Source organism: Raphanus sativus, chromosome 2 (assembly GCF_000801105.2).
Source record: "Raphanus sativus cultivar WK10039 chromosome 2, ASM80110v3, whole genome shotgun sequence".
Lineage (NCBI taxonomy): Eukaryota > Viridiplantae > Streptophyta > Magnoliopsida > Brassicales > Brassicaceae > Raphanus > Raphanus sativus.
Genome location: NC_079512.1, coordinates 29,703,850 through 29,713,831, shown reverse-complemented (window position 1 = coordinate 29,713,831; position 9,982 = coordinate 29,703,850). Strand labels below are relative to the sequence as shown.

General features: G+C 37.8%; 3 protein-coding genes across 3 annotated transcripts; 2 read left to right on the top strand and 1 right to left on the bottom strand.

Moving 5' to 3' along the window:
* Positions 1 to 1,104: 1,104 nt before the first annotated feature.
* On the top strand, positions 1,105 to 2,352 carry LOC108834269 (CASP-like protein 2B1). Its single transcript, XM_018607608.2, has 3 exons — positions 1,105 to 1,402; positions 1,502 to 1,634; positions 1,922 to 2,352. The coding sequence occupies exons 1-3, from the start codon at positions 1,176 to 1,178 to the stop codon at positions 2,150 to 2,152; spliced, it is 591 nt and encodes a 196-aa protein (XP_018463110.1). The 5' UTR covers positions 1,105 to 1,175; the 3' UTR covers positions 2,153 to 2,352.
* Positions 2,353 to 4,572: 2,220 nt separating this feature from the next.
* LOC108842623 (protein NAR1) lies at positions 4,573 to 7,059 on the top strand. The gene is made up of 9 exons (XM_018615602.2): positions 4,573 to 4,871; positions 4,981 to 5,389; positions 5,467 to 5,593; positions 5,674 to 5,815; positions 5,922 to 5,971; positions 6,060 to 6,231; positions 6,318 to 6,444; positions 6,536 to 6,630; positions 6,714 to 7,059. Exons 1-9 carry the CDS (start codon positions 4,740 to 4,742, stop codon positions 6,864 to 6,866), a joined length of 1,407 nt encoding a protein of 468 aa, XP_018471104.2. The 5' UTR covers positions 4,573 to 4,739; the 3' UTR covers positions 6,867 to 7,059.
* On the bottom strand, positions 6,963 to 8,880 carry LOC108842624 (transcription factor bHLH3). The gene is made up of 2 exons (XM_018615603.2): positions 8,639 to 8,880; positions 6,963 to 8,557 (listed from the first exon to the last, which is right to left on the bottom strand). Exon 2 carries the CDS (start codon positions 8,545 to 8,547, stop codon positions 7,147 to 7,149), a length of 1,401 nt encoding a protein of 466 aa, XP_018471105.1. The 5' UTR covers positions 8,548 to 8,557; positions 8,639 to 8,880; the 3' UTR covers positions 6,963 to 7,146.
* Positions 8,881 to 9,982: the final 1,102 nt, after the last annotated feature.

Below are 9,982 nucleotides of genomic sequence, written 5' to 3'. Positions count from 1 at the left end.
TTTTACGATGAAAAATTTCACTAATAACTTAACAAATATTTTGGTAATTTTTAAAGAGTGTGTATTTAATTTTTTTTGCATTCAAATCAGTGTTTTTAAATTCAACCCGATTGTGATTATACCGGTTAGTCCGGAGATCTGACAATTCAATTTAGGTTTTTAAAATATTCATATTGAAAAAATCACTAAAACCCGATACTAACCGATTGAACTATTGGATGACTGATACGTAATCTAATTTGATTTAAATTGTAATAGTTTCATAATTTGTAATCTTATAATCCAAATTTTAAAATTCATTATTTTACAATTTATAAAATTATGATGTTTCTGCAAAATTTTTAAAGAGAAAATGATAGATATAAAATAACTAAGATTAATTATTGTATTGTTTGGAAACATTGATAGTAGTATAAAAAATATATTGTTTGGAAACATTGATAGTAGTATAAAGAAATAAGTATATTGTTTGGAAACATGGATAGTAATATAAAGAAAAAAACATTAGTGTTTTAATGTAGGTTTAACTATAAAGTATAAAAGTGTATTTAATTTAAAAACTTACAAAATAAATGTTAGGTTCAACAGAATGTTTCTGTTTTAATAAGATAGATAATTCACAAAATCCTTATTTACTTTTTTTCCCACTTTCCTAGAACATTAAAAGACAAACATGGGGCATCATAATCCTTTTGATTAAATCCTAAACGCCATTGTGATACTTCACTGTCGTCTTAATAGAAAAGACTCTCAAATGCTCAAAACGTGGTGAAAAAAAACAAAAAAACAAAAAAAAAAAGCTCAAAACGTACATCTTAATTATAAAACGTTTGGATTTTGTGATCAGTTAAATGCATCTCTTCTAACGACGTAACAGCAACGCTTACAAGAGATTTTGCACCACTTGGCAAATTCTAAGACGATGTTTCTGTGTCTCAATCAATGTTGACGATTAAAAAGGTTTAGCAAAACAAAACGTCTTAAACAAGGACTCAAAAGAGATGTGATGTTTCAAGGCATGAAGCCATTTTTTAATTATTTTTCTCTCTTTTTAATAAATAACGTGGGGACAGTGAGCATTTCTATTTAAGGCCTTTAACTCTTAAGCCTACTGGTCACTGTACTCTCTCTCTCTCTTGTCTTGTCCAAATCTTGGAGTCTTTTAAGTGTACAAAATGAGTTACTTGGGGGTTGGAATCAGTCCCGGGAACGTTGCCGTCTACCACGGAGGAGGCAAGATGAAGCTGATTGATCGGAAACTGAGGCAAACGGAGCTGCTCTTACGCTGCTCTGTCACTGCTCTGGCTCTCCTCGGTCTTATTATGATTGTTACAGACACTCAGGTCAAACAAATCTTCACTATCGAGAAGAGGGCTAAGTACACCAACATGAAGTCGCTTGTGTTAGTTAGTTACCTCATATATCAACAACTACACACTTTGAGAGAGAGAGAGATTTTGTGAAGGGTTGCAACTTTATGTTTTGCTCTTGTGGGATGCAGGTTCTTAGTGGTCGCCAACGGGATAGCTGCGGTGTATTCATTGTTTCAGTTGCTTCGTTGCGTGATGGGTTTGATGAAAGGAAGCGTTTTGTTTAGCAAGCCTCTAGCTTGGGCCATTTTCTCCGGCGATCAGGTGAGTGAGTCTATATACTGTGTTTCTTTTTTTCATACCATTATTGTTGTCATAACTAGTGAAGTAGGTGTGAGGCTTGGATTTGTCGTTTTTGATCTCTCATGGTCGGCTCAGTGTTATATTAGGGAGAAGTAGGGTTTGATATGTTGAAAAGTCTTTACAAGCATTTAATAGGGTTTGGTTGGTTATTAGATGGGGTGAAGAATTGAATGTACTTAAACACTTAGGTAGGAATGTTACTTTGAAGAGTCTAAAACTTTGAAATGTAATGAGGTGTGAATGAGCAGGCGATGGCTTACATGAGTGTGGCGGCTATAGCAGCAGCATCAGAGTCTGGTATTATTGGAATAAGAGGTGAGCAAGAGCTGCAATGGATGAAGCTGTGCAATATGTTTGGCAAGTTCTGCAACCGAGGAGCTGGTGGAGTAGCCAGCGCCATGCTTGCTTCCGTTGCTATGGTTTTGGTCTCTTGCATTTCTGCTTTTAGTCTCTTCCGCTTGTATGGTGCCACCATCTAGAGACCGCCAAACCTAGCCGTTGTGAAGTGAAAGGACCCATCCTCTGTCTTTAATAGTGTCGAAATGTTATTGTTAAGAATCCAAAAAAAAAAAGAAGAGTGTGAAAGTGTAGGTCTTTTAAAATGATGATGTTCTTTGTGACAATGAAATAGTATAATGTAAAACTGGACCTAGGGCTGTGATCAAAAAGCAAAACTCTATATCCTAATCCTATTGAGGAGCTGACTATTGCTGCTCAAAACAAACATCTTTTATTTTTCTTGGCCATGATTCTAGTTTTCACATTATTGGTGACAAGAACATTTTTTAGAACTTAGGAAACTAATTTGAACTTCGGTTTAGGTTCTGCCTGGTTTTACTAAAAGGAAAACCAAAAAAAACTTGTGTAACCTTACCAAAAATGAAAGAACCAAACCAAACCAAAATTATGAGATTTCATATAAAACCGAATAATTAATTATATCCTAACCAAAGCGAAAATCATAAGAAACTAACTAAAACTGAAATAAAGTTTATAAATGTTTTATTTTTTTTAAATGATTAAAGTCAGTTCTTATTTACGGTCTAGTGGTATGTGTTTTTTTTAAGGATCCGAATTCGAACAAATTTCATAATATTAAACATGTATGATCGATCACAGAGAAATGAGATTATATTTTAGGTTTTATTTAAATATTCGGATTAGGAGTCGGCGCAAGGCGAGTACTTGCATTTTTACATATACTTGATACTCGCCTTGCCTTCAACGAGTAACTAGATTTTGACCCGCGCTTTTGAAGCGCGGGATATTTTACGATGAAAAATTTTATTAATAATTTAACAAATATTTTGGTTATTTTTAAAGAGTGTGTATTTAAAATATTTTTGCATTTAAATCAGTATTTTTAAATTCAACCCGATTGTGATTATACCGGTTAATCCGGAGATCTGACAATTCAATTTATGTTTTTAAAATATTCATATTAAAAAATCACTAAAACCCGAGACTGACCGATTGAACTGATGGATGACCGATATGTAATCTAATTGGATTTAAATTGTAATAGTTTCATAATTTGTAATCTTATAATCAAAATTTTAAAATTCACTATTTTGCAATTTATGAAATTATGAAGTTTTTACAAAATTTTAAAGAGAAAATGATAGATATAAAATAACTAAGATTAATTATTGTATTATTTGGAAACATTGATAGTAGTATAAAAAAGTATATTGTTTGGAAACATGGATAGTAGTATAAAGAAAGAAACATTAGTGACTTAATGTATGTTTAACTATAAAGTATAAAGGTGTATTTAATTTAAAAACTTACAAAATAAATGTTAGGTCCAACAAAATGTTTCTGTTTTAATAAGATAGATGAATTTTTAGACTTGATACTTGTCTCGTTGGAAACGAGTACTTGTTATATCGAATACTTGTCGCAAAACATGTTATTTGCAAGTTACTTGTCTTGCTCGATTACTTACTAGTAGGACTGAGCACAGGACAAATACCCGGAATTTTTGCCATACTTATAAGCCGACTTGCTTTCTTCGAATAGTAAAAAATTATCCTTATATTTGTACTTGCTAATACCAAATACCTGATTAAGCGAGTACTCGTCTATATATGAGATACTTGCAAGTAACTTTCTGTACTTATACTTGCTCACTTAACTTAAAATTTTTGTATTCGAGCCTTTAAAATATAAATTCTATTTCAATGATTTTATGGTTAGGTGATTGTCTATATTTATACCAATTTTTTTCTGATTCTTTTTTTTTTGTTGAACATTTTCTGATTCTTATTCTACACCAATGTAAGATAATAGAGCGTAAAATTTGAAAAAAAAAGAAAATTATTTATTCCCACATGTTTGATATCATATAAATATTAAACTAGATGAAATAATAATGTAAATGTTACAATATATTTTGAAAATCAAGTAGCGGATCGAAACGAGTCAAATACCTATAATAATTTTAAGCCTTGTTACTTGATTTGCACTTGCAAGTATTTAAATTTTTTAACTTGTTACTTGTCTTGATTAAGACGAATACTTGTATTTACGGGACAAGTACGGGGCGGATAACGAGTTTAAGGCGGGTAACGGGTATCTGTGCCCAGCCCTAATTCGGATAACGAGTCCATTCATAAGCTATATTTTCCGTTCATGATTAGTCTAATTTTTAATAAGTTTGAGATAAAATCCATATTAATAAAAAAAAAAGAAAAAACTGAAATATTCAAACCAGAATTTCTGAACCAAACCGAACAACAAATGGAATGCCCAAATTTGGTGCATGTTCGGTTCTGTTTTACACCTACCTAGCAACTCTAAATTAGTAATTACAATATATTTAGGAAAATTACAAGGACCGGTATGTAAATTACGTGTTTTTAGGTTACGAGTCTTTCTTTACTTCTCGTCGCTTTGATCGAACCCAGGTTGGAAATTGAAAGTTGGAACCACAGGAAGAAGACGAAAACACCTTGATTCTCTGATACCCTGAGCTTCCCCGACAATCGTTGTCCCCTCTTGGTTTGTGATTCCGCTATTTCCACCTATCGTCTCCAAAGTTTGTAACAGAAACCGAGAGTAGCTATGTCGGATAAATTCTCACCGACCTTAAGACTCGGAGATCTCAACGACTTCATTGCTCCGTCTCAAGCTTGCATCGTATCTCTCAAAGGCTCAAAAAAGCCCCTACTCGACAAGAAGCCTGATCGTCCCCAGGTCCTTAATCCTTTCTCCAAGTCTCTTTGGTGCTTCCCACCTTTGTATATATATTTTTATAATCTCCACCAGTCTCCTAAAACTATACTCTCTTTGTACTGTGTGAAAGGTTGTTCTCACTCCAAAACAACAGCTCGAACCCGTCAAAATCTCTCTAAAGGATTGCTTGGCTTGCAGCGGATGCATCACATCTGCTGAGACCGTTATGCTCGAGAAGCAAAGCCTAGACGAGTTCCTCTCTGCTCTTACCAAAGGTAAAGACGTGGTCGTCTCCCTTTCTCCCCAGTCCAGAGCCTCCATTGCCGTTCATTACGATATCTCCCCTCTTCGGGTCTTCAAGAAGCTGACTGCGTTTTTAAAGTCCCTGGGAGTTAAAGCTGTGTTTGATACGAGCTGCAGCAGAGACTTGGTGCTTATCGAAGCTTGTAATGAGTTTGTGAACCGTTTCAAGCAAGCTAGTTCTCAAGATGGTGAAATTTCTCAATCCCCTCTTCCTGTGCTATCCTCCGCATGTCCTGGTAAGATAACTTCACTAAGTTTGACTTACTCGAATGTGACAAACAATGTGAGAGTAAATGTTCTTTGTTGAATCAAGGTTGGATATGTTATGCTGAAAAGACGCTTGGCTCCTTTGTTCTGCCGTATGTCTCTTCTGTTAAGAGTCCTCAGCAAGCTATTGGGGCTGCCATCAAACACCATTTATGTCAAGCGTTAGGACTCAGGTACTCTTGAAACTCTGGTTATATCATTTGTTCTCGTTACTACATTTTTGGATTCATAGTTGACCATTTATTGGAACTAGGCTGGAGGAGATTTACCATGTGACTGTTATGCCTTGTTACGATAAGAAGCTGGAGGCAGCTAGAGACGATTTTGTCTTTGATGATGACCTGACTGAAGTTGATTCCGTGCTAACAACTGGTGAAATTTTGGATTTGTTAAAGGTGATAAAAGATTAAACCATGTTTTCTTCATTGTAATTTTACTTCCATCCAGCCGAAAAATGTGAATATTGCTCTTTGTTTATTATATTATATGTGTGCGCTGCAGTTGAAAGGAGTAGACTTTAAAGATTTGGAGGAATCTCCACTGGATAGATTGTAAGAAGATCATTATTATTATTTCTTCTTCTTTCCTTCAGGGTGATTGATTCATGTTTTAACGTTTTCCATTTTCAAAACAAATCAGGCTGACGAATGTTACAGAGGAAGGACATCTTTATGGTGTAGCTGGGAGTTCTGGTGGTTACGCAGAAACAATATTCAGACATGCGGCAAAAGCGTTATTCGGACACACTATCGAAGGTCCTCTCGAGTTTAAAACTCTCAGAAACTCTGATTTTCGTGAATTGACTCTTGAAGTAAGTTTCCTAGAGACAGACCACAACGATTTATCTCATTAGTCCTGTTTTTTTTTGGTCTCACTGTCTTTTTTACTCTGTTGAAGTTGGAAGGTAAAACAGTGCTGAAATTCGCGCTGTGTTACGGTTTCCAGAACCTTCAGAATATTGTTAGGAAACTGAAAACACGCAAGTGCGATTATCAGTATGTAGAGATTATGGCGTGTCCTGCAGGTTCATCTTCTCTACTCTTGCAGAAAGCCTATTTTGAACAATCACTTTGTTTGTGTTATTAACTCGTCCTCCAAATGCTGGATTTAAACAGGTTGTCTGAATGGTGGTGGGCAGATTAAGCCAAAGACGGGACAGACTCCGAAAGAACTGATCAACTCACTGGAAGCTACTTACATGAGTGATACTGTAAGCTTCTCCTGCAGCCTCATCATTCCTTTTATTGTTTTAAGCAAAAGCTTAGATATATAACCTGACTGTTTTGGATCCAGGCTTTGAGCACAGATCCGTTCCAGAATCCAATAGCCAAGAGAATGTACGATGAGTGGCTTCACGAGCCTGGTTCCGACGAGGCAAAGAAGTACTTGCACACTCAGTACCATGCCGTCGTGAAAAGCGTTACAGCTCAGCTCAACAACTGGTAGACTAAGCCAAGCCATAGATGTTTTTGAAATTTTGACCGAGTAGGGAGCAAAGACGGTCTGGTTTCTGTTTTTTTTTTCTTTCTATGTATTATATAGGAGACGAGTGAGAAGCTCCCTTCTCAAGTAGTCTTATTATGTAAAAGACAAATCACAACATGACATCAAAAGTAAACAGTTACACACTCCTAAGCCATATCTTGTTTTTTGGTTGGCTAGTAATAGTACATTGATCATACAACCCAATAACTAACAGCATTACACTTTTTAATAAGCACAACGACTACTGTGCGAGAGAGGCGAGGAGCTTGTCCTTCAACTCCTCAGCGGTGCAACCACCCTGAGGCCGGAGAGTGAACGTATGAACCACGCCCTCCTCCGTCACAGCCACGTTGGCATCATGAGGGGTAACTTCATTCTCCTTAAACACTTGCACCACCTTCGAAACCGGATGGTTCTCCAACGCGCAGCTCACTCTCACCACCGCGTCATCCTCCCTCTGCTGAAAATCAACCTCCGCCGGAGTGATCTGATTACTCTCCCTCCTCTTCATCACCTGCTTCTCCGTCTCGTACACCCTAATCTTCTTCTGCATATCGGTGATGTACGTGATCGCGTCAGCAAGGAGCGAAGCCTTGTCCATCTTGGAGATGTTAGGCACAACAGCTCTCAACGCGTAGAACCTCTGGTTCAGCTTCTCCCTCCTCTGCCTCTCCGCTTCCACGTGGTTCAAGGCCTCTTCTCTTCCGTTCGCAGGTTTCCTCCCTCTCTTCCTCGGCTTCTGCTCGTCGGTTAGGTACAACGCCGCCTCGTCTTTCCCTTGCTCGTAGCCGTACACTTGATTCGCTTGCACCACCTCATACGGTTCCAAGGAGAAACCAGACTCATCCTCCGTCTTAGGTGAGAAGTTGATACTCATCGACCGTGGCTTCGACGCGCCTAGGCTCAGCTGACGACCAAAGATCTTGGGAGCTTCTTTAGCCTGAACAAAGTCGGATCCACCGAACACAGACTTCACCATCTCGATCACACTCTTATCCTCCGGAATCAGTTTCAGCGAGCCAAGCTCCACAACACCACAGTTCACAGGTACAGACAAGACAGTCTTGAAACCAGCAGATCTAGCTAAAAACGACCTAACCCTGTAGTAACTCAAGCAGCTAGGCAGATCCGCAGCCCATAGCGGCTTCCCAGAGACATAAGTCCCAGCAGGACCGTACTTGGTCGAATCACACCTAAAGGAAAAATAGAGAGACGCCAAATAAAACATGTCGAAGTCAGTAAGAGGTCCAGATTTCACCAGGCGATGATGATCTTCTTCTCCTTCGTCTGAAGAACCGATGAAGGACGAGCGGAGCTTGCCAAGGACACGCCTTTTGGTCTCGTCTTGGTCGTCTCCTGGGGAACCTTTTACGGCACGGCAGTGGCCGTCTCCCCAGATGAGGACGCAGCCGTCTGAGCTGTTGGCGTTTGAAGCTAGCCAGAAGACGGCGTAGTCCCAGTCAGAGCCTTCGACGACGTGACGTAGGCCTTGCTGGAGATTGGGATCGGTTGGAGGCGGGGGGAGTAGTAGCTTGGTGAGGGAAGAAGCGGATGAGATGAAAAAGTCGCAAGCTTCGGTGCCTATGGTGGATTCCACCATGGCTCGATCTTCTTGATTTTCCCAGAACTTTTGATGAACCATTTGATTCTACCTGAAAAAAATACATTTGAAATGGATTAAGTAAATCAAAGAGGAGATGGAAGAGGAAGAAGAATGAGGAGAGGAGATTCACGTGTTTCTTGTTGGGACACGGAGTTTAGGGTTTGTTGATGATGTACAAAGGGAAAGGCTTTTGTTTAAAGCTTTCTATCTTTGAATTGTATTGCCGAGAGAAAGTAGAGAGACCCAAGAGGAAGACAAAACCTGAGCTTTTGATTCACTCAGATCTGTCGTGACTTCTTCTGAAATTGACGAAGAAAGAAGAAACAAGGAAGAAGAAATGAGGAGTATGGGATTGAATCGTGTCTTAATAAAAAACACATTTCTCTTTTTTTTTTTCTTTTCAAAATAGCAAACTGTGAGATTGAGGTTTTTCATTCCGGTTTGAACCAAACCGAAGACGAGTTGGTTAAGTAGTTGGGTTAAACTCTTTTAAGCCCAATGATCGATAGACAGAGATACTAGAGTGAAGAAGATTGGGCCACGGTGTTATGTTAGTCTGAAACGTTTTAAACGGTGTTGTCGAGGAAAGACAGAGTAACTAACTTTTAACGAACTTTTCTCTATTTTCTTTTCGATTGTTTGACTCCAAATTATTGCTTGCTCTAAGCTCAATAATTTTATATTCAACAAATCTTAGAGCAGAAAATTATTGATGAATTTTTTTTTGTCTCAAATGATTCTTGTAATTAAGCATCTTAGAGAGGCAGTTAGATTACTCATATGCTAATTAAGCATCGCTGCGCGTGACCTGAAAAAATCTACAAAATAGAAATGTCTCTTCCTCCTCGACCTCTCTAAACTTTCTCTGGTCGGAAAGTTCTATGCCACCTTGTCAAGTTTATGTCTTATACAATCGCTTTGATTATTACACACATTGTAATAGCTGTAGTTTATATAATTAGAGGACAACGTAATCCACTTGTGAGTAAAGTGATAAGGTTGATGAGGGCCACACAATCCAAAATCCAAATGTTTATATAAGAAAGAATCAGACTCTTTACAAGGACGAAGTGAGATATGATTATGATGATGTCTCTCCCCAAAATGCAAATATCTTGTCTGCATCCTCAACAACAACAATAACTTTTATCAAAAAAGAAACAACAACAATAACTACTAGAGTTTGTTCTCTTTCATTAATATTCTGTTTCTACATGTTATGGTGGTCATCAATATTTGATTTTATTAGGTAGATACATTTTATTTGACATTAAAAAAGCAGCAAACGTTGTACGTGTTAAGGCTTCTTTGAAAGATGGGTACAAAGCTTTCTTTTAATTGTACTTGTGAGAATCATCAGGCCGTCCAGCTACGTAGTCCATGATTCCCTCGCCGGTTGCTTCTTCTGAAAGCTGTTGAAAGCCACCGAAGGTGATTGCTATGGCTAAGAAGGCTGCCGTTGATGCAAACAGTG

What these genes read in the sequence shown, in the direction of transcription:
- LOC108834269 (XM_018607608.2), top strand. Translation starts at nt 1,176, where the DNA reads ATGAGTTACTTGGGGGTTGGAATCAGTCCCGGGAACGTTGCCGTCTAC. An exon ending in ACCAACATGAAGTCGCTTGT is followed by an intron (nt 1,403 to 1,501) that starts GTTAGTTAGTTA and finishes TGTGGGATGCAG; the next exon opens with GTTCTTAGTGGTCGCCAACG. An exon ending in CCATTTTCTCCGGCGATCAG is followed by an intron (nt 1,635 to 1,921) that starts GTGAGTGAGTCT and finishes GTGAATGAGCAG; the next exon opens with GCGATGGCTTACATGAGTGT.
- LOC108842624 (XM_018615603.2), bottom strand. Translation starts at nt 8,547, where the DNA reads ATGGTTCATCAAAAGTTCTGGGAAAATCAAGAAGATCGAGCCATGGTG.
- LOC108842623 (XM_018615602.2), top strand. Translation starts at nt 4,740, where the DNA reads ATGTCGGATAAATTCTCACCGACCTTAAGACTCGGAGATCTCAACGAC. An exon ending in AGAAGCCTGATCGTCCCCAG is followed by an intron (nt 4,872 to 4,980) that starts GTCCTTAATCCT and finishes ACTGTGTGAAAG; the next exon opens with GTTGTTCTCACTCCAAAACA. An exon ending in CTACTTACATGAGTGATACT is followed by an intron (nt 6,631 to 6,713) that starts GTAAGCTTCTCC and finishes TTTTGGATCCAG; the next exon opens with GCTTTGAGCACAGATCCGTT.